The 21,624-nt window shown below is 40.0% G+C and overlaps 2 protein-coding genes across 4 annotated transcripts in view; one reads left to right on the forward strand and one right to left on the reverse strand.

The window, feature by feature from the left end:
- The window catches only part of nmbr (neuromedin B receptor), a 45,021-nt gene extending 32,937 nt beyond the window's left edge, over positions 1-12,084 (reverse strand). The window contains exon 1 of the mRNA XM_028040805.1: positions 9,330-12,084. Coding sequence (XP_027896606.1) covers positions 9,330-9,757 — 428 coding nt within the window. The 5' untranslated portion in view covers positions 9,758-12,084. The remainder of the gene's footprint in view (positions 1-9,329) is intronic.
- gje1a (gap junction protein epsilon 1a) lies at positions 532-18,674 on the forward strand. Of its 3 annotated transcripts, none has more exons than XM_028040806.1 (5): positions 532-818; positions 1,299-1,353; positions 15,209-15,391; positions 16,038-16,235; positions 16,456-18,674. In XM_028040806.1, exons 2-5 carry the CDS (start codon positions 1,321-1,323, stop codon positions 16,651-16,653), a joined length of 612 nt encoding a protein of 203 aa, XP_027896607.1. In that variant the 5' UTR covers positions 532-818; positions 1,299-1,320; the 3' UTR covers positions 16,654-18,674. The 3 variants fall into 3 exon arrangements, with proteins under 3 accessions (XP_027896607.1, XP_027896608.1, XP_027896609.1); XM_028040807.1 differs by lacking the exons at positions 532-818; positions 1,299-1,353 and adding exons at positions 12,217-12,649; positions 12,741-12,884; XM_028040808.1 differs by lacking the exons at positions 532-818; positions 1,299-1,353 and adding an exon at positions 12,217-12,884.
- Positions 18,675-21,624: the final 2,950 nt, after the last annotated feature.

The following is a 21,624-nucleotide window of genomic DNA, read 5'->3' on the forward strand; positions in this document are numbered from 1 at the left end:
TTACAGGGGATCAAATCTGGAAAAACAAATATTTGTATACTCTACTTTTTCCAGATTTCCATAACTGGACAGAATCTCAAAGTGTAAAACTAGTAAAACCGTTTCTGCATCATATGTAGACGACAGCATCACTCAGAAAATCAGAAATCCAGACCTGCTTATCCTGACCCAATCAAACTGCAACATTTCCTCTTAAAGAAACATTTTGTGGTTTTAAATTTTATGTAAAGTTTTTTTTTTTCCAGCATCAGTCAGAAATCACTTCCTGCTCATTTACAAGAAAATTGTTGTTAGATTCTTGCTTTATTCTAGTCTTGTTTCTAACTTACATAAATCAGAGATAAACAGTTTAGTGGAACCAGTAGTAAATATAAGTAACTGGTTTTTGATCATTTTTTTACAGATTTTGAGGCAGATTAAATTCATATAAATGAACATAACTTTCTATCTGGTGATTTTAATGTGAAGCTCTTTAACATTTCCAGCTGCTGTTTGACCCTTTTTATGTATGTATTTATTTACATGTTGAAGTCATTGCTGTTCTGGTTGAAGATTTTTTTTAAAACATGTTCAATAAGCATCATCTCCATACTTCAGATAAAGCCGTGCGTGACTTTTCCAGACAAACGGTTCTGGAGCGGTTACAATAATCGACCCTGGCGACTGTGAGCCACACGTCACTGTGAATGTGATTTACACACCATGAACTCAGATAATATGATTCATTAGGCGCCTCTGCTGATTTGATTCCAGATTTTCTCTGTCATTCATTAGCGAGGCGGACGTTGATGCAGGGAGGAGCGTTCGGTCAGAACAAGGTGATGTGACACGACGAAAGTGTTACTTATTGCTTTATTACATGATTTAGAACTAATTATTCTGATATTTCTGTGTGTCATTATTGTATTTGTGTGGTTTAAATGTCATGTTGGATGGCTTTTTCCTGATGTCTTTGCATGAACACGATTTCCATTGATTTTAAACCATAAATGGGCCTAAAGGTTGTAAGTATCCATCAGAGATCTGCAGTAAGATGGAGTCAGGAGGAAACAATCAACCTTGGAAATGTGATAAAGAAAGGAAGTGATGAAACAAAAGAGATGACTCCCTGCAGCGTTCATTGGCTCCTTTCTTCTATCTATTTCAAGGCTTTTATTGTGCCTTTAGTAACTCTGCTAAATGACTTTTAAAGAACCTCTGAACTTCCTTTAGGACTTCAGGGCCTCCAGGAGCTCCAGGTCGCTCTTATTCTGAATATTTTAAATTCTGAGCTCTCTCTGTTTTACATTTTTCTGCAGTAAATGAGGTGACACCAGAGGGATGCAAGTGCTTCGAGAAGAAATGATGTTACAGGTGACTACCTTCAACACAGTTTATAATTCATACCAACATATACAGCAAACATCTGCACAGAATCAGAGGTTTGATGCTCTGCAGCCTACAGATGTGAGTTAACACGATGCCAGTGGGAACACAGTAGCAATGACTTTGAAGTAATTGAGAAGGGTCATGAAACCATCTCCTTTGACTTATCTCAAACTCATAACTCGTATCATCCTAGTAACTAATCCACCTCATTTGCGTTTGCCATTCCTCTAAATCTTTCGCTGCATGGTTAGAAAGCTGGTCAGAGAGATGTTGGAGTAGGGGATTTAATTGATGCACAGCAGTCAGGGCGAGGCAAGGACTTATGTCAACTTTCTCACTTTGTTGTTTTTTGATTTTTCATACCTCCCAATCGACTTTTCTTCAAAAAAATGGCTAAAGGCAAATCTATCAACTTCTTTTTTGTTACTGGATGTCGTGTTTTTAAGAAAAATGCGCTGAGTCGAACTGTATCATCGTTATCAGTTTATTCCCGGATCACCAAACATCCAGCACAGACTTCATTGCCACAATCAGCCTCACCTGGACTACTTAAGCCTGTCGCTTTATGACGTCACCACAGGTGGCCATTTGTAGTCTTAACTATGCATAACATTAACACCACATCTCCCCGCTCTAGAATCAATGGGTAGACTACCATTGATTCAACAGACCTTAGAGGATTATTCTGCCTCTATAGCTGGAAGGTCTGTTTCTACCTAGAGCTAGAAGAAAAAGCTACAATAAATAGAAATATATATTTAAATTTTTAGCATAACATTTACATCAATCATTTTATTTTCCTTAGCTACAAATTCAGTCTATCTGGTTTCACAACCCGTCTCCCAAACCTGGTTCTAGGAGTAGGTGAAAGTTCAGGAAAGCTCTGCTGTGAAGATTCCTCAGAACTCGGTGGAACTTGTTCTGCACCAACATCACCTTCCGGTACTTCTGGCTCTGTCGAAGGCTCCATGGTAACCAAATGACGACGATTTCGCCTAATCAATCCATGGGGTCCTTCCACAATGTATGACCGTGGAGTAGAATGACTGGTAACCACTGCTCCGCTTGTACCTTGATCTTTAATCCACACGCCTTGTCCTGGAGTAAGTTTACTAAGAACTCTTGCTCTGTGGCGTGAATCATATCTCTCTGCATCCTTTATCCTTCTCTCCTTTTCTTTTTGAGCAATGAACTTACTTTTTGGAAGAACTGGCCTCAACAAAGATGGAAGCACACTCCCCAGACCATAAGCTGACGCATCTGCTGAAACCTTACATTCCCGGTTAGTATCGTACATGGCTAACACTGGCGGGGATGAAAGCAAATCTTTCAGTTCTTGAAATGCTCTAGCTTGATCAACTCCCCATATCCAACAGTTTTTCTTTGACAAGAGATCCCTCAAAGGCTTGTCTCGCTCTGCCAACTTTGGAATAAACCTCCCCAGCTGGTTAACCATTCCAACGAAGCTTCTTAGTTCACTCACATTTCTTGGTTCTTTCATCTTTCTCACAGCTTCTGTTTTATTTGGATCAGGACTAACTCCATTAACAGAAATAATATGGCCCAAAAATGTTACACTCTGCTTTGAAAGATCACATTTATCAATGTTCAGTGTAATACCGGCTTCTTGAATCTTTCCAAGAACGGTATACAGACGAGCATCATGCTCCTCCTGTGTTCTCCCCCACACCAACACAACATCCATGTGGCAAACTACACCCTCCAATCCCTCTGTAACCTCTGTTACCATTCTGTTCTGGAAATGCTCAGGGGCAGAAGCTATACCGAAGGGTAGCCGTTTAAAATAATAACGACCAAAAGGTGTAATAAAAGTTGTATATTTTGCAGTATCTTCAGTTAAAGGGATCTGCCAGAACCCCATATTAGCATCTAATTTACTGAAAATGTTAGCTCCTGCTAACTTACCGAGTGTTTCATCTACAGAGGGAAGAATATACTTCTCTCTGCACACAGACTCATTCAGCTTCGTGAGGTCAACACATATGCGTACAGCCCCTGTCTTTTTAGGAACAACCACCATTCCTGAGCACCAATCAGTTGGCTCCTCAACTCTGCTAATCACCCCCAAACTTTCCATACGGGACAGTTCTTGCTTGACTTTGTCCATCAAAGGAAGTGGAATCCTTCTGGGCGTCTTTAATGAAAATGGTTGAGCTCCTGGTTTCAGTTTGATGGCATAAGGCTGTTTCACTTCTCCCAAACCACTGCATAGCTTTGGATAGCTAGTTTTTAATGTTACAGCAGTTATCTCATTTAATCTAGCTACAAGCTCCAGCTTCTGAATGGCTGGTCTACCCAAAAGTGCAGTTTGCAGGTGTCTCATAATATACACACTTTCTTGTATCTCTTTTTCTCCTTTTGTCATTAACATCTCAACAACCCCCACAATATCCAGTGCATTTCTCCCTGGTCCTAGCAGCTGCCTGGTAGCTTTTTTCAGAAGGGGGGGACTCTTGTCTCTATAGATGTCTCTATACATGGCGTATGGCAGGACCGTAACATCAGCACCAGTGTCAATCTTGAATGAGATGTTTCTTTTATTTATTTCAACATCCACCCTCCAACGCTCATCTCCCTTGGTAATACTGCCTAAAAACAAAGAGTCATCTTTTTCGACAGCATGTACAGTCTTGAGCGTCCTACACACCCTCTTATAATGTCCCTTTTTCCCACATAAATGACAGTTTTCCCCATTTGCCGGACAATCACGTTTGGGATGGGATGGAGAGCAGCCACACTTATAACATTGAGAAATCTCCCTTTTATTATTTGTAGTAGTGTGCAACTTAGGTTGGTATTTAGCCTTGGCATGCTTAACACTGCTTTTGTACACCCTGTCGACAGATTTTCCATTTTCTGTCTCCGATCTGATGCCACTACGCAGACAGGATTGCTGCCGTTTCACCTCTTCACTTTGTCTCGCCGAATTAATGGCCTTTTCCAGTGTCAAATCTGGGTCGAGCTGCATACGCTCAGATAATCTTTTATCCTGCAATCCCACCACCAGTCTGTCACGAATCAGTTCATCATGTAGCGCTCCATAACTGCAATGTTCTGCTAGCGCATACAGTGAAGTAACAAAGGCATCTACGGTTTCATGCTCCTCTTGTTTGCGCATGTTAAACCTGGCTCGCTCATAAATGACATTTTTCTTAACAACGAAGAAAGCTTGAAATCCATCCCGAACTCCTTGATACGTGTTTCTTTGGTCAGTTGGTAATGCTAATCCCCGCAGAACATCATCTGCCTCGTCTCCCATGCAATAAATGAGCGTGTTAACGCAAACGAAACCGTTCGAATCGTCGTATCCACTTGGCCCACTCCTGCGGCTTTGTGAAGTCGAAAGATTCCGGCGGCTGGATGCTGAACGTTGCACATCGACCAGCAGAAGCGACTCCCTGTACGTTGTCATCAGCCATGTCTCCGGCAGAATTGCAGCCTCCGATGATTTACACTACAGCACTCCTGACACCATGTCGTGTTTTTAAGAAAAATGCGCTGAGTCGAACTGTATCATCGTTATCAGTTTATTCCCGGATCACCAAACATCCAGCACAGACTTCATTGCCACAATCAGCCTCACCTGGACTACTTAAGCCTGTCGCTTTATGACGTCACCACAGGTGGCCATTTGTAGTCTTAACTATGCATAACATTAACACCACACTGGAGACTTTGACAACATGTGAAAGCACCAGTTGCTTTGCAGAAACTGAGCAGACTTCCTAAGCACCAGCAGTAGGCACCGCTAACTAAAACATTAGTTTGTGCAACCCTAAAGCACAAATCATTAACAATAAAGCACTACACCAACATGGAATTTAATGGCTAAAATGCTAAAGTGCTAAATTAAAGCAGACTGATACTCACCTTATGACAACAACAAAACGTCCTACCACATACTATATGATCCTCATCAGGGTCTAACTTGTCATTACACTCCTATATGTGTGATTTACGAAGTCATTCTTTGAACAGACCTATACTTCATACATTCAGTTTTATATTTGTTGAGTATTGCTAACTTTGTTCCTGATTGTGTGCGGTGCAAAGGTCAATAACCACAAACTTCAACACAGATGTCGAACTTATGCAACTTAAAGTTTACAAGACTGCTAGGAAAATTAACGCTTTAGAATTTATCCAGAAACATTTATTTAGGGGAAAATATGTGCATGAAACATTTTCAAAGTTAGCAGAAGTGATGAAAAGCTAAAGAAAACAAACAGCGCTGCTATTTGCACATTTGTGGATCAGCAGAAGTTCCACATTGCAAATGAATCTCACACATCCAAAACTGAAAAACGCTACAGATCGATGCCAACTATTCCAGCTCGCCACCAGGGGGCGCCTGTCTGAGATGGTTTTATGTAAACATCAACAAGCTGTACTGATGGAAGCAATGGGAAAATTCAGCTGTAGTAACCAGTCTTCAACCCAAAGAGGGCAGCACTGAGACACTTTAGAGCAAGAAGTAGACAAGTTTAAATGTAAATGTCACAGTTTGTACAGAAACATAAATACTTTTGATGGAGTTTCTTATATAACTGCACAATATTTATGTTTAAAATTTTGCCCTTACTTTTTATTCTTCATTCTGTTTTTAAAACTATTTAATGTTTTATCTTTGTGTGAGTCTGTTTGCTGTTATTGCCTCTGAAATGTTACCATTATGGGACAACAAAGGATATTTCTATATCTTCTATTTCTTCTGTAAAGACAGCACCTTCAAAGCCAAGTTTATACAACTTATCTGAAAAATGAAGTTGATTTGGGGCTTAGTTAGGAGAGCACGTGTTAAATGTCCAGTGGGTTGGAAAGATTAAATGACAAAGCTTATTTTCTCTAAAGCAACATGACAAAATAACCTGAGCTGAAATGTCCCAGTCAAAGTCTAAGAAGTGTCTCTTTAAGAGAGCTGAACAAACTTTAATGATGTTGCTCTTATTTCCTCCAGACCCATTAAAACATAAAGTCCCACCTTAGAGACGTTCTGATTTATGGAGAAGCAATGAGCTGATTAATTCGTCCTCTGACCGATCGGCTCCCAGCTGAGGAACATGAGCACCACCTCTCCGTGGAGCTGAGCCTCCACCCTGTGATTTATCACTGAACTCTGTCTGCTGGTCTGGTGGCTCCGTTTGTTCTGCTGCAGCATCACGGACACCAGAACAACACCAGCTCTCCTGAAGCCTGTTTCACTCTGTCCCTCTGATTCACTGTTTCTTTTAAATCTGCCATTTTTCTCCTCATCATGTCTCACATCTACAATTATTCTTCTTATTGTTATCCTGCTGTTGTTCTGCGTTATAACGGCGCCCTGAATGATGGACCTTTGTGTCTTTCTGACACAATATATTTAATGCTAACAGATTATAATGCAATCTTATTATTACGTTTTATGTGATGAATGCAGATTTCTTTTCAGGTCAGTGAGAACAAACTGAACATCCAGTTCTTTTCACTTACAGTACAGATCTTCTGGAAAATGCCTAAAAGCTGAACCTAAGAATTAAGTTTCATTTCTTATTTCTGCTCTGAGCTTTTGAAGATCCTCCCTGAATGCTCCATGTTCTGATGTACTATTCCTATTTTATTTTTATTTGAATTAAATCTCCATGAAGAGAATCTAAAAGCTAATTTTATGAGTCATGGGGTTCAACATGAGGCTCGTGGGCTAAATGTGGTCCACAGTATGATCATATCCAAATGTCTGTTAGATACAAATAAACAGCAAAGGCACCATTTTACTACAATTCCCAGAATGCTGTGCTGCTACCAAAGTTATTTTTCATTTGAATTATTTTATAAGTTCTTACTACAAAACTGCTTGCTTTGGATTTAAAGTTAAAATAAAGCTTAAGTTTGTTTCATAATAAACATTTATTATGATAAATGAACAGAAGGAAAAACTTCTTTTCAATAAATATCCAGACTGAGCTGCGACTTTATCCAAGTTTTTAATTTATGTTAGACTTTGACACCACTGGTTTAAATTTTTACTTAAATGTACAATATAATAAAATCTCCCAGGAATGTATCAGATGTACTTAGACTAAAATAAACTGGGAAAGTATGTGAGAGAGACGCAGTAGCTGCATGAAAATCTGCCAGCTGGTTGCGTTTCTTCCAGCTGCAGATTAAACTGCAGGAGCAAAACGCTGGTGAGTTTCTGAATCACTGCTCAGTGAAAACAAATAGTTTCTGGTGTAAACTCATCTCAGCTGGAGAGAAACCAGAATCCTGGCTGAGCAGCAGAAGGAGGCGCTGCAGAAAACCAGGAGGATGAAAACCAACAGAGCCTGAACTGATTCTGATGATTTCATCAAACAGGAGAACAAAATTCCTTTATTAATCTGATCAGTAACCAGTGAACGATCCCAGCAGATGAACAAACATTAAAACATAAAAAAGCAAACAACTTGATTAACATCTGTCCTGTAAATGTTTCATTCATGCAAACTTACATTCAGCAAAAGATAACATACTAAAGTTTGAAATTCTTTCTCAACTTTTTTGGTCAGCACAGATTTAAAGAGCAACAGATCAATGAAGGAAAACTCTGCAGGAGAACGATAAAGAAGCTGCCTGAAAAGCACCAGATAATGGACTCAAGATGGATTGATCCACCAGGAATCTCTGCCCCAAAAATAAACACAAACCCTTGAGAAATGTCTGGGAGGTAAAGGAGAAGGAAAACAAATTGTTCTGCGTGACTGATTGGGTTAAAATGGCTTCTTCAGAACAATTTCATCTTTTTTTGAGTGTTTTTGTTGTCTGGGCTGAACAAGCTCAAATATACACATATCTTCTCTTTTTGTTGCCACCAACAAGCTTAATTCTTTTCTTTTTTCGTCGTGAAATTGGTAAAATTCAGTTAAACTGGTTGCTTTTCTCCTGAAGATTTTAATAATCATGGAGTCGAGTCTTGGACCATTCCAGAAGCTTTTTCTGGGTCATCGTCCAGACGTCTCCAAAATGACAAGAACAATATTTGGAAGAGTCAAGGTGAGACTTTCAAACCTAAAAGCAAAGTACCAACAGTCAAGCACGGCGGTGGCAGCATCATGCTGTGGACTGTTTCACTACTGGTGGAACTGGTGTACTGCACAACGTTACGGTGGCCGACAGGTGCCAACACACAGCGAGCATCAACATATCCTGGAGTTTGTTTCCATCTGCCGGGACGGCTTCGGTAAACGTAATTATCCAGGAAAACGACAACACAAAGCTAAAGCTGTACAGACAATGAGGTGAAGGTTCCAGAGTGGCCCAGTCAAAGCCCAGACCTGTTCTTAGCTGATCCAAATCAACCTGACAGAGATTTAACAGTTCAGCAGGAAGAATAGAGGAAAACTGCAGAGCAGATGAGCCTGACTGAGACCGACTGCAACTGTTACATATTTTTATGTAATTATTATTTTGTAGAAATCACTTTCACTTTGATATTGAGCTTTTTTTCAATGTTTTTGTGGGATTATGCCAGATTTTATTGTTGGTGATTCGATAAAAGGGGCTGAAAACTTTTCACTGAAACTGTTCAGCTGTTGATGATAAAAAAAAGTGTGGCTGATGTGAAACTAGAAACCAACGATCAAGAGCAGGAATGTAACTCAAGTTTTGTGTTTTTGATTTAAAAATAACAAAAACAAAAGGAACAAAAATCATCGTTTGAAGGTTTGAATTCATTCTGGATTTTTGGGTCAAATTATTAATTTAATCCAGGCTGTAAACATAGCGATAATATTTTTCAGTTCTTAATTAAAAGCTGATTCCATTATTTTCTATTTTTCGGAAAATCGCACGCAACCCCGAAGTGGCTCAGAGAGGGGTGCAAAGATGTCACATTTCTGTGGATTTTGTCTGTTCACCATCAGAACTCCTGCAGCTTTTCCTTCCAGCAGATAACACTTGTTCCGGAGTTCACCGGGTCCTCCTACCTGTCCGCGCTGAGAACCGTGAGCGTGAACACCGACACGCCGACTGAGGTGAGCTGGATGACGGGGATGAGCTTGCACGCCGCCTCGCCGAACACCCACTCCTCCGAGAAGTACCGGAACGCGTCCACGGGCACGCAGGTGACCAGCAGGAGCAGGTCGCCCGCCGCCAGGCTGGAGATGAAGATGTTGGGCACGCTGCGCATGGCGCTGTTGGTGATGAAGATCGTCACCAGCATGATGTTCCCCAGCAGACCCACGGTGATGATGAGGATGTAGACAGAGGTCATGACGCAGCGCACCACGAAGTGCACCGTCTCCCCGCCGTCGGAGGCCCCCCACCAGCCGGGCTCCACGGTGGAGTTGGGGGTCAACGCCTCGGGGTCTCCGGGGGGAGCCGGGGAGAGGTTGGAGAGGAACTCGTCATCCATGCTGGGGAGAAGGGGAGCTCCAGCTGTAGGAGCTGCTGCGCGTAAAACCAGCGCGGTGGTGCAGCTGGATCAGCCTGAGAGCGGAGAGAAAAGTTTGGAGCAACACTTGATCTGAGGGCTGCAGGTCTGAGCCGCAGAGTGAGCAGAGGCAGGGAGAGAGCGCGTAAAGAGGAGCAGGAGGAGGAAGAGAAAGAGGAGGAGGAGGATGCACCTGTTGGAGAGCAGTCTCCCTCTCTGCTGTGCGCGCGCTTCATTCAGCTCGTTTTCCACGTGAAACTCAATAAATCAGGAGGATGAACCACAGAAAGCCACGGCAGAAGAATCTCGTTTTTAAAGCTGCTGTCATGTTGGGAGCGAAAAAAATGGCAAAACTAAATCAAATCACACGGATGGTTGTCCTGTTTCTGTCTGTTCATTATTTACTGCATGTTCCGCGTGTTTATACTGGAACCCAGCTGTATGCTGTGTGTGTAGGTGTGTGTGTGTGTGTGTGTGTGTAGTTCTCTACCAGTCCAGCTCTTTCTTGGCTTCTTGCTGTTGTTCTATGAGTGTTTCCAGGAATCGCCCAGCTGGAACATTTCAGTTATAATCTGAATTCCTTCTTGAGGTTCCGATGATAAAAACATGATCATTATTCTTCTACAGTAACTCGATCCGAGCTTTTTTATCACTAAAACAACCTTTTTTTTCTCCTAACATTCTGCTGATAATCGTTATTTTCATAATAATGACTTCATTCTCGTAATTTAACAAAATAAATCAACAAATCCCACCTAATGTCCCGTTAAAGGGTTTATTTGCTGCAGAGCATTAAATATTCTCCCTTTGCTGTTGCCGACATTTTTTTAAAGAAATCTCAAAAACAGAAGATTAAAAAGTTTCCCTCATTCTTTTAAAAATAAACCAAGCTCTAGTTTTTATTGTTTGTTTTGTTTTGTTGTTTTTTGGGGGGAAAAATGTCTGTGAAGATCAATTTCCAATTCTTACCAGACATTCTCAGTTGGATTTATGTCTGGACTTTGACTAGGTCATCCTAACCCATGAATCTGATCTGATCTAAACCATGGATGTTTAAGATGGTTGTCCTGCTGGCAGGTGAAGCTCCAGCCCAGCATCAAGTCTTCAAGGCTCCGTCCATCTTTCTGTTCCAACTGCATGATGCTGCCACCACCAAGTGTCATCAAGATGTTCGGGGGTTTTTCTCCTTAGGGTTTTGTATTTATTTTAAAATTTTCATTTTGGTTTGATCTAAGCAGAGCATGTTGGCTTTGTTTGCGTTTTTCAAACATAGCCGGTGTTTTTGCCATTTTCTCTGGGTTCATATGCTGCTGCAGCTCAGAGGTGACAGAAATGCAGCCAGTAGAGGCAGCATTGAGTTTAGGGAGACTAGGAAACCTGCTGCTGACTGTTTGGATCCAGACCTATAGTAGACAGATCCGGTTTGATTCAGGTACAAAAAAGACTCTGCTTTGGTTCAGCACTACCTTTTGTCTGCCCAGCTCCTTTGTTTGCTTCCTGCTCCATTTCTCCCTTTGGATTGTCTGATGAATCTCAAAGTGTGACTAAATTCCAGCCGTGCAGAAAGTTAAATCCTCACAGAAACAGATGTAAAAGCAGCAAAGTCTGTTTTCCTGAAGATGTGATTTTCCTGCTGCTGACTCTAAAGCCGCATATTAATGTGGATGTTGGGATGTTTTTGATGAATCTGGTACCTTTAGACATAAAAATGTGCAAATAGCCAATAGCTGTGATTTATTACGCCTGTCTGTATGAAGAGCCTGTGTGTGTTTTCAAGTTCAGCAGGTTCTCTGTCTGCAATAATTCACCGTGGGATTAAATGTGCAGCATGGTTTTTATCTCATGCATGTAGAAGAGAATCTCTGCGCCATGACCAAGAATCTGTTTGGTGTTCAGAAATAATTCTCCAGCCTCCTGACATCTGCAGAATTTGATCAGGAGAACTGGAGAACAGAGAAAACGTCTTTTATTTCTCACCTTCGTCCAAGTTTTCTTGGAGATGAAGGACTCCATCTGGGAGTTTCTGTTTCGCTGCTTTAATGAGACTTTAACCGACCGAGAGGGTCTGATTCTGTCACAGATGGTTAAAGTCAGAGGTGGAACGAGTTGGATCTCTGCTGAATGTTCTTACTGATGAAAGATCCAATCTGTCAGTTCAGAAAACTTCAAGTGTGACACCCAAGAAGTTGCTTAAAGGGGCAGTAATATGGAAACTCGACTTTTTTCAGTTGTACATTGTGTTATGATGTTATTCCCCCATCGGTGTAGCATTGCCTTGATTCTTTCTAGCATGTTCGAGAAATCCTTTAATCTCCATGGCAACCATACAGGTGTGCAAAACGCCTGGTTAGACCTAGCCCCGCCTTCGAGGCGCAGCTCCTCCTCTGAGCTGCAGTTTGTAAGCTACCGAGCTTCTGCCTCACAGAGCAGCGACTCCCCCACTCAGCTCCTTCAGACTAGCCAGCAGCAATTAGCAAACAGCTGGTGGAACTGCTGAGCTCATTATAGGAGCGACTACTCAGTGAAATGCTGTTAAAAACGATGTTAGAAGGTTAATAGAGGAGGCATGTTGAGTTTCAGAAAGAGCAGAAGTTTTTAAAGAGACAGGGGCCCAATTTCAAAACCACTAAATTATGAAGGAACTTTTCTTTAAACTCATATTTGATATATGTAGCATTTTCATAACAAATGAAGTAACATAGTTACTTGATTGTGCTATATGATGTCACTATACATGTAAAATACATAATACTGCCCCTTTGAAAGCAACGTTGCTGCTCAGAGGCGTTTATGTTGCTGTTCCTGTTTACATTCAGTTCAGATCATCTCTGCAGGTTTCTCTCCCTGTGATGCACCTGAGTCCAAAACCTGGAGGTCAGTTTTAGCTCTTACTTCCTGCTTAAACAGAACAGAACGACTCACTTTAGCAGCTGCAGATTTCTGCTTCACTGTTTTATTTTGAAAGTCCTGCCAGGAAGCGGCTCACCTCACCTCCATGTACTTGAGTCCGATTCGTCTGACCTGTACTGTCCAACAGCTGGGATGAAACTGGAATCTGTGTTTGGGAAAAAGAGAGGGAATGAACAGCACGCCGCCAGGATTCCGGTTGGTGTGTGGATTAACTTCTTCTTCTGGTTCTGGTCTGGTTCTGGTTCTTCTGTCTATCTTTGGGACCTCAGATGTGTGTGCAATGGGAGTGTGTGTTTGACTGCTGATGGACTTATGCTTCCACTTCAACAAAACCTCTGAAATAAAGTGCAGGAAGCTTTTAGTTTTTAGATCATTTATTAAAATCTGAACTTGTTTTCAGTGAGTGAAGCTCCAGATTAGCAGAAATAAAGAATAAACCCATCAGTTGTTTCACCTAACCAGGTGTTTCCTCTGCATTGTGCTCCACAGGAGGGTTTTTTCGCTGACAGAGTCCAGTAGGGATTAAAACTCGGGCGACCCAGGCCCCCGCCCCTGGCTCTTTGTTGGCCCCCTGGTCCCTGTTGTGTTTTTTTCCACTGAGTGGGTCAGTATGTTTAGGGGGAGATAAAAGGCTACATGATTTCAGGAGAGAGAAAAAGAGGTGGAAGAGTTCAGCTGCAGGTTTGTGGAGTCCTGGCCGCGAGGGCCCGGAGCCACCCGGAGTAACACAGGGGACGTCAGAGAGCAAATCATGTCTTTAAACTACATCAAGAACTTCTACGAAGGATGTGTGAGTAGATGAGACAGGAGCCATTATCCTGCTGAAATCAGTCTGCTGCTGTTGTTTGCTGTTTTCTGGTAGATGGTGGTTGTATCAGAGCGGAGCAGCTGAAGAGATGAGAAATGTTTCATCTGAATGGCTTTTTGTTTTCAGCCGTCAGAGCTCAGGGACTCTGATTATCTGGCAGACAAAAGCAGGTTCTCTTTCTTTCTAACAGCTGAGTAAAAATGCCGCAGTGTTAATCAAAACGTGACCCAACTGCTTTTATGTACAGCTCTCACCCAACTGCATGACTGAAACAGAAAAATATGTAACCAGGTACTGAAAGTTAAAAGTTACAGAACACATCACCATAAACTCAGGCATCAAAGTTTAACACCACAGCAGCTGATTTCACAGAGGTTTGTAAGCCATATTATCTAGTGAGGGGAGAAATTCATTTTAAATGATGTGTAAGCAGTTTGGAGACCCAACAAACCAGCACCCTGCAGAGGGACTTTGAAGCTCACTTTGGTGTTCGCAGTCTGCCTGTAAATCGCCACAGTGAAAAATTCTGTCATAAACACAAAAATGCTCATGTTAAAATTTCTGTTCTTGTTCCGACCATCATTTTCACTATGACATATAAAAACATGCATCAGGTTTAGCTTGTTATGGATGTCAAGACCTTATTCAAATTTCCTCACATTATGTTTGTTCACACTGAGAGTCTCTGTGAATGAATTCACCACATGGTGGATTGGATCTATGTCAGACATAGATATACGTAGATTTCTATGTCTGAATCAGACATAGAGTCAGATTACAGCTGGGTCAGATCTGATGTTGGCCATGTTTCCATTCAACTGTCATTTGAATTTTGAGTTAACTTTTAAACTTTTACAAAAGTGAAAAATGCTAATTACGCTTTTTTCTATCTACTGTTTTGCAGTGAATCGCTCAGCCTAGTCTAATTTTGACAATCGGTGACGTTACACATCCTGTAATAAACAGTATGTAGTTGCAAGCTAGCATGAAGCCCACATCTCAGCAAAAAACAGACAGAGTCCTCTGATACGTGCCTGAGGCTTGGAATTTAAAATTTTTCCAAGATTCATACCTCTGGTAAGGCAGAGACCTACCAGTGGAAAGGCCATTTATTACACCAGAACTTATTAAATAAATGTATTTCCATTTCCCCTTTAGCACATTAACTCTTTTTCTATAAAATATAAAAAGAAAACACCTCAAGCAAGCATAAAAAGCTTTTTGTGAAATTGAGGAAGTTATTTTGAGTTGATGGTTACTGAGAAAGAAAGTGATGCAACTTTGAATCGTTGTGGTTTGTCAACTGAAGAGCGGTTATTGCTTTAAAAGTGATCTGGCAAATCAGCAGATGTTTTGTATGCAAAATGGAAAAACTCACAGTAAAAGTAAATATTGTCTCTTAGCTCATAAATGTATGCTCAACTTTGATCATCTTGATTTCCTGCTGCTGATTATTCTTCTTCTACTGCTGGGCAAAGACTGCAGTACACAGGCATTACTGAAGGGGGATTATTCTAAAACCCTGCACAGTCATCTCAGTAAAAGGACTTTATCACAGAGGAAACATAAGGAAGATAATCTCTACAGTTTTGTAACCAGAACCTTGTAAAAAAAAAAAAAAAAAAGAGTAACCGGTCCCTTCCAAGTCTGAAAGTTTAATGCCTTCTCTGGCTCTGTGAGTGATCTTTGTGTGTCTATCTGTGGTTGTGTTCTAGCTCAGGCCTCCTACAGTCATCGGCCAGTTCCACACGCTGTTCTTCGGCTCGGTTCGGATGTTCTTCCTGGGTGTTCTTGGCTTCGCGGTCTATGGGAATGAAGCTCTGCACTTCAGCTGCGACCCGGATCGACGAGAGCTCAACCTGTTCTGCTACAACCAGTTCAGACCCATAACACCTCAGGTGGGACCAAGCAACACTATGAGTCAGAACCAGAGAAAACATCTCAACACAAACCTCGAACACAGTACTGGTCAGATGTTTCAACTCACTCATCTTGGGCTTCAACATTAACCTCATATTCATTAGACCTCCAGTATTTTCCAGGGTGGAATGATTATATAACATACAACTGCTGTAATTCCTCAAAGCAGAACGGTTCAATGTGATTTTGTTTTTCACCTCCCTATACGGTCGAAACTTCCCTCAGACTCAAAACTTAAAGGATACTGAAGATTCAAGAAGGGATGCAGACAGTGGTAGGCACACTTTTGCTGATGCGCTAATAGCAGAGCTAACTTCTAGCTTAGTGCTTTAGCGCCTTGCTAAAATTGAAAACATTTGCACACCTAGTTTCCACTAATGTAATGTTTCCAAATAAATTCTAAAGCACTAATTTACTCGGCTGTTAGGGTGTGAACTTTCAGTTGAATAAAATGTTTGGTTATTGACTGTTTTCTACTAACTACTGAATTCCTCAAGTAGTTAGTAGTTTGCAGGGAGTTGACACGGCTAGCATATACACCAGTCGGTGAAACAACCTTTATCCCTAACATCCAGTGTTTTCTGTTTTTCAGTGTGTACATCTTTATGTTTCTGCTCTCTGCAGGTCTTCTGGGCGCTACAGCTGGTAACTGTCCTGGTTCCTGGAGCTTGGTTCCACCTGTACGCCGCCTGTAGGAATATAGAGCAAGAGGAAATTCTTGAACGGCCCATCTACACCGTCTTCTACATTATCTCCGTTCTGCTCCGCATCATTCTAGAAATCATCGCCTTCTGGCTACAAAGCCACCTCTTTGGTTTTCAGGTTTGTTTCCATTTCTGATAACTTTTAGCTCAATGTTCAATACATGAGCATGAAGAAGTATGGTTTGTTTTGTAGAGTTGGTGCAGAAAGTTACTTCTCTTTAAGAAGAATGCAACAGCTTGACTTAGATTTCAGATTAGTGTCTGAATAAACTGCAGGTCCCTGTGGAATAAACCAAACCCAATGTACCCACTGCCTCATACGTCTCTGCTGTCCTCAGGTTCACCCGGTGTACGTCTGTGATGCCAGCTCCTTGGAGAAGGCCTTCAATGTAACCAAGTGCATGGTACCTGAACACTTTGAAAAAACCATCTTCCTCAGTGCTATGTACACTTTCACTGTGATCACCATTCTTCTCTGTATTGCTGAGATATTTGAAATACTCTGCCGGAGACTTGGCTATCTCAGCAATCAATGACAGAAAGATTCATGCAGAAACACAATGAGTGAAAATATCTGTCATATTTTCAGACTGTTCATGTTGGGATCATTGTCATTGGGACTTTCATGAAGCAGAAAGTCGGTGCTAGAGTCAGACTTCACCTGTGCTACGTCAGTAAGCAGCACCAAGAAATCTGGGAAGGTGCAGTCATGTCAGGGCTGGCCAGAATCAGCGGTTCTTTTGGTGTTTTCTGCCCTTAAGTATAGAATGACCATCCGTTGGTGTATTTCAGAAGACGGTTCTGTACTGGCATGTTCGAAAAGAGTTGAATGATTGGACTGGATGGCCAGAAAGTGTCAGCTTCTTAAAGCTCCTAAGATCCCATGCATTTCTTTTGATTAGTGGAGAAGGAAAGCTCATTTTGACCCAAACTTGAAAATTTGTATTAACTGAAAGTTCACTGAGATCTGAACATTTCTTGGAGATGAACCTCAGATCTAATATTATACTAAACAAACGTTTGTAGGGTTGAGACGTACACATTATATGATCTTCTTTTCACCATACGCGTTGATTTTTGAGCAACCTAGTTCATCTTCTCTTAAACTCAGATTACTGTTTGCCAGTTATTGTTTGATGAAGCTAAAATTAAAGGTCAATAGTCCTGAAAGAAGCCCAAAGTCTCCCACTAATCCAGTGCACCAGAAAGGCCAACAGATTGAATTAATCTCCATGAAATTCAAAGTATGGGTGTCAAAATGTCTTGACCCAGACCTCATCACTAAAAGAGATACAAGCTCAGTGTAACTTTAGTATAATGAAGTAAGAAAAAGAAGCAATAGAAAATTTGGTTGTGTTGATTTTTTTGAGAACATGTCAAAAATCTATCTTTGCTCATTGAGAATATTTTTCAGTGAGCACAAATATATGCTACCCACCCAATACAACAACCAGTTATTAATAATTTTTAATGGTTGTGAAATTTTGACACATTTGAAGTTGGTTCTGTTATGATAATCCTCATAGTTTGTTTACAGCAGCTGCCCTTAAGCTTCAACCACTGAATTTAACATAATGTCCTCTACATCCATATACCCATTTATTTGATTGAAGCTACTTCATGCATTTTTCCTTTTGAAGTCAGTGTATGTCCTTGGAAATATGATTTAATCTTCTGTACTGTTTTATTCTTTTATACTCAGACATCCATCCAACTTTTGTTATGAAGTTTTTAACAATCTGTTTATCATCTCAGGTACAGGATTGTATAACAAGACAAAAGTGGATCACACCATGTTTTCAAAACCTTTTAAACATTTTATTTAGCACTCAGGTAGATTTAAATAACTTATTAGTTATATTTCTATCACTCTAAATTACACCAATGGTTTTGTTCCTGCAACTAGAGAAGCCTCAGTCCTTCAGAGCACCTAATACCTGTCGGCTGTTACAGAAGTCTGTAGAGTCAACTAATCACTATACAGTTCATTTTCAGGGCTTCTTTCATGACCCATGCTGCATGCTACCAGTATTTGATTTTATCCATTAGTAATTTAAACCCCTAAGCATTTGTATATCCATTGCATACTTCCAAGTCTAATTGCAGGGATTTTATAAGGTTTACTGGTAGTAGCTAGTCCAGATTAGCATGCTAACTGTGGGCGGCTGCTAGCATGCTAACCAGCAACAGTTGCAACAGATTTAAAACTGTAAAAATCAGGGCATGTTAAAGATTAAAACACAGCTACATGTGATCATGTGTATGAAATGTTCACTACTGAATGTTTTCTGCTTTAATTCCTATTCATACTCTAGTTTGTACTCATTTTGTATTGCTACGTGTAAAGAAACGGTAAATGCTTTCTACATCTGTTTCCCACATTTCTGTCTTTGTACTGACATAATTTCACCCCTCAAAGATGTTTTCAGTCACTTAGCTGCAGTAAGGTACACTTCATGACCAATGTATGCATATTAAAACTGTTTGTTTGACTGATATTGCATATTATCTGTAATTTTCATATTTGTTTTGTTATGAGATTATTAAAGAAAATGTTCTCCAATTAGCTTTGTTTTTTATTTATTTTATTTAATGAAACAATTTAGTTTGGCAGTTTTCATACCAACCCTTGTTAATATTTTCTATTTTAAAATTCTGTTGATGCTGTTGGTATTTTTATTTTACACAGAGCAACCATATATGGCTAGTTAAAAAACAGACTGGTGTAAACTTGTCAGCATCTTTGGAGACATATCAGACTGAAAAATTAAAACAACACGGATGGATAAGGACCCATTTTTTTCTGGTCAAGATGCAAAAGGAGGTTCAAGTTTCACTGTAAGAAAACCTCAGCAAAGATTGTCACATTTAGTCATCAAGTCTCTATAACAACTGTTTGACGGTTGCTGGTCACCGACTGAATGGCCTCAATGATGATTCTCAAATATTTTCAGCATTCTGTGTAACCAAGGACACGTTTGTCTCTTTACGTATCTTTTAAAGATATGCCAGTAGCTGTGGAAGCTACAAATAAGGGTGTAAAGTAGAGGGGAAGCTTTGACATTTATGTTAATGCAGGAACATAAAAATCACTTAGCTATTTAAGAAATGGGACCATAGTTTAATCACCTGCATTCTAAACATAAAATCAGAAAATTAGAGTGTTGATGGAACATTTTATGCACCTCAGGGTGTTTATCTTCATGTACTTGTCCCTCTACACTATCTATTTTTGTCTGTACCTGTAACAGTTCTCAGTACCCCAAACCAATTCAGCTTCCTGATCTTGTCAGGGAAACAAAGATCAGATCTGAGGCTGAAGACAATGAGTGTTAAAATGAATTATGGAAGTGAACATGAAGGCCTGGACTACGCTGAATCACCCCTGGTCATGGCCACTCTCCAAATCTCATTTTACTTTTATTTCCAAGTCTGTAGTTGGAACACATGAAAACAGCATTCCCTTCTGCGGTTTGGACCAAAGAAAACTGGCATCAGACGAATATTTATTACTAAAAGCAGTAGGATGGGATTTCTGAAGAAGAACATCAGGTCACAGGTTCATCCAACCACAAGCCAGACAGATTAAATCAAAGTTTTCTTTTCTCCCACAGACCATAAAGTTATTTAACTGTGACAGACAAACTCCCCACTCCAAATCCTTCTGCTGCCTTTGAAATCTAATTTCCTTTGAGTTTTTTAATGCTCGATTAGATTTGTTTTCTTCAGTGTGTCTTGCTGGTAAATATATAGTGGTTTCCACAAACTACAGGATCTCTTGAATAAAACATTTTATTGGCTCAGAAGTTGATTGAATTTTGCCTTACTTGCTCACATCCGAGTCTGAAACTGATACTAGATTTTAAAAGTTTAAAGCAGGATTTGTGGATCTGAAAGTTGTATGTCTGTCTAAGTCTTGATGCTACCTGTAAGCAATGAAAGGTTTTGAAATGCGAGGCACAAAACCCACAAAATATTTCTGTTTCACTATCCTGGCTTTGTTGTGTGAACCGGGCCTAAGTGGACTCCAGGATCCAGGATCTGCAAAAAACAGAAATGAAATTAAAAATCTCTTGAACTGAAAACAATCAGACTCCTTGGTTGATTGACCTATAAATCTGAAAAAGGTATGAATTCAAATCAGAATCAGACTTTAAGCAAAATTTGTTTCAGTACAGTCCACACAAAGAAAAAGACAAACAATCACACACAAGGATAGACAGGAGGCGAACAGAATCAGCCACAAAAAACAACCCTGGTGGAACCCAACACTCATTAAAAATGAGTCTAATTAATGACAACAAAATCAAATTTGTTTTCAGGGAATGAATGATCCTTAGTAGAGAACCGAAACCACAGAACATTATAAAAGACACACGATCAAGCCTTCTCCAAGTTAGCAAAATAAATGAAAACTAGTTGGACACACCCTCATGAGGCTTCAAAAAAACGTCCTTAAGATGGAAAAACAAGGAAAATTTCAAAGAATAAAAATAAGAAAAGAAAATAAATAATTTATGTATTTTCTATCAAATACATAAATTAAATTCTAGACTTCCCCATACTTTTTCTAAACAGTGATGGAAACATGTTCTCTATAGGTGTGTCTAAACTGAGAGGCAGCGTCATTCAAAGGCTTTTTGAAACTTAGGAGCCAGCTAAGTTTCAAGGCTCCTCCAAATGTGGTCAACAAATGCATTCTTTCTTTGTGTATTTGAAAGACTGGCGTATAGAATAGAATAGAATAGAATAGAATAGAATTACTTTATTCATCCCAGCAGGGAAATTATTTACAGCAGCATAGAGACAAGACACACAACAACCACCACTGAGAAGCAATTGTAGACAAAATAAAAATAAAAATAAAATATAACATGCTGTCAATATAAAAAGCAGCTTAGAGCAGTCCTTGCAAAGATTAAAAAAATGCAGATACAGTATATATATGTAAATATATGTACGGCAAGTACAGTATCCTCACACTCTATCCCATGATTCATTGCTGGCTTAACAGGAGATTCAAAGTGGGATCCTTCAAATGATCCAACCTACCTGGTTCTTCGAAGGATGTACAGCCTCATTTTGGACTCAGGTTGGTTGAAAAGTGTTGTGAAGTGAACACCTTTGGGAATCAACAGAAGCCTATCTCTGCTTTGCTACTTTATGTTAAATTTCTGTGCTACTTATTTATTTGCTTATTATTATTATTATTATTATTATTATTATTATTATTATTATTATTATTATTATTTTATTTTTTATTTGTATTTATTTTTTATTTATTTTTCTGTTTTGTATCTTTAACATAAAAATGTGAAAAAGCTGAAAAAGTCCTAGTCCGGTTCTGAAATATATAGAAAAACTGTCACTGTGATGGTAAAATAAATGTCTATCCACTCAGGTAATCATTTAAAATGTAAGTTTTAAGAAGTAAGTTTATGACGTAGTGGCCCGCCAGAATTGGTCACGTGATCTTCCCCTCTTTAAGGGGTTACGTCATCCCTGAC

Source organism: Xiphophorus couchianus, chromosome 15, assembly GCF_001444195.1.
Source record: "Xiphophorus couchianus chromosome 15, X_couchianus-1.0, whole genome shotgun sequence".
In the NCBI taxonomy this organism is placed as follows: Eukaryota; Metazoa; Chordata; class Actinopteri; order Cyprinodontiformes; family Poeciliidae; genus Xiphophorus; species Xiphophorus couchianus.

Excerpts from the sequence above, each read along its gene's own strand:
- gje1a (XM_028040806.1), top strand. The coding sequence starts at position 1,321 with ATGCAAGTGCTTCGAGAAGAAATGATGTTACAG. Across the intron at positions 15,392-16,037 it reads TCAGACCCATAACACCTCAG|GTCTTCTGGGCGCTACAGCT; the intron begins GTGGGACCAAGC and ends TGCTCTCTGCAG. Across the intron at positions 16,236-16,455 it reads GCCACCTCTTTGGTTTTCAG|GTTCACCCGGTGTACGTCTG; the intron begins GTTTGTTTCCAT and ends TGCTGTCCTCAG.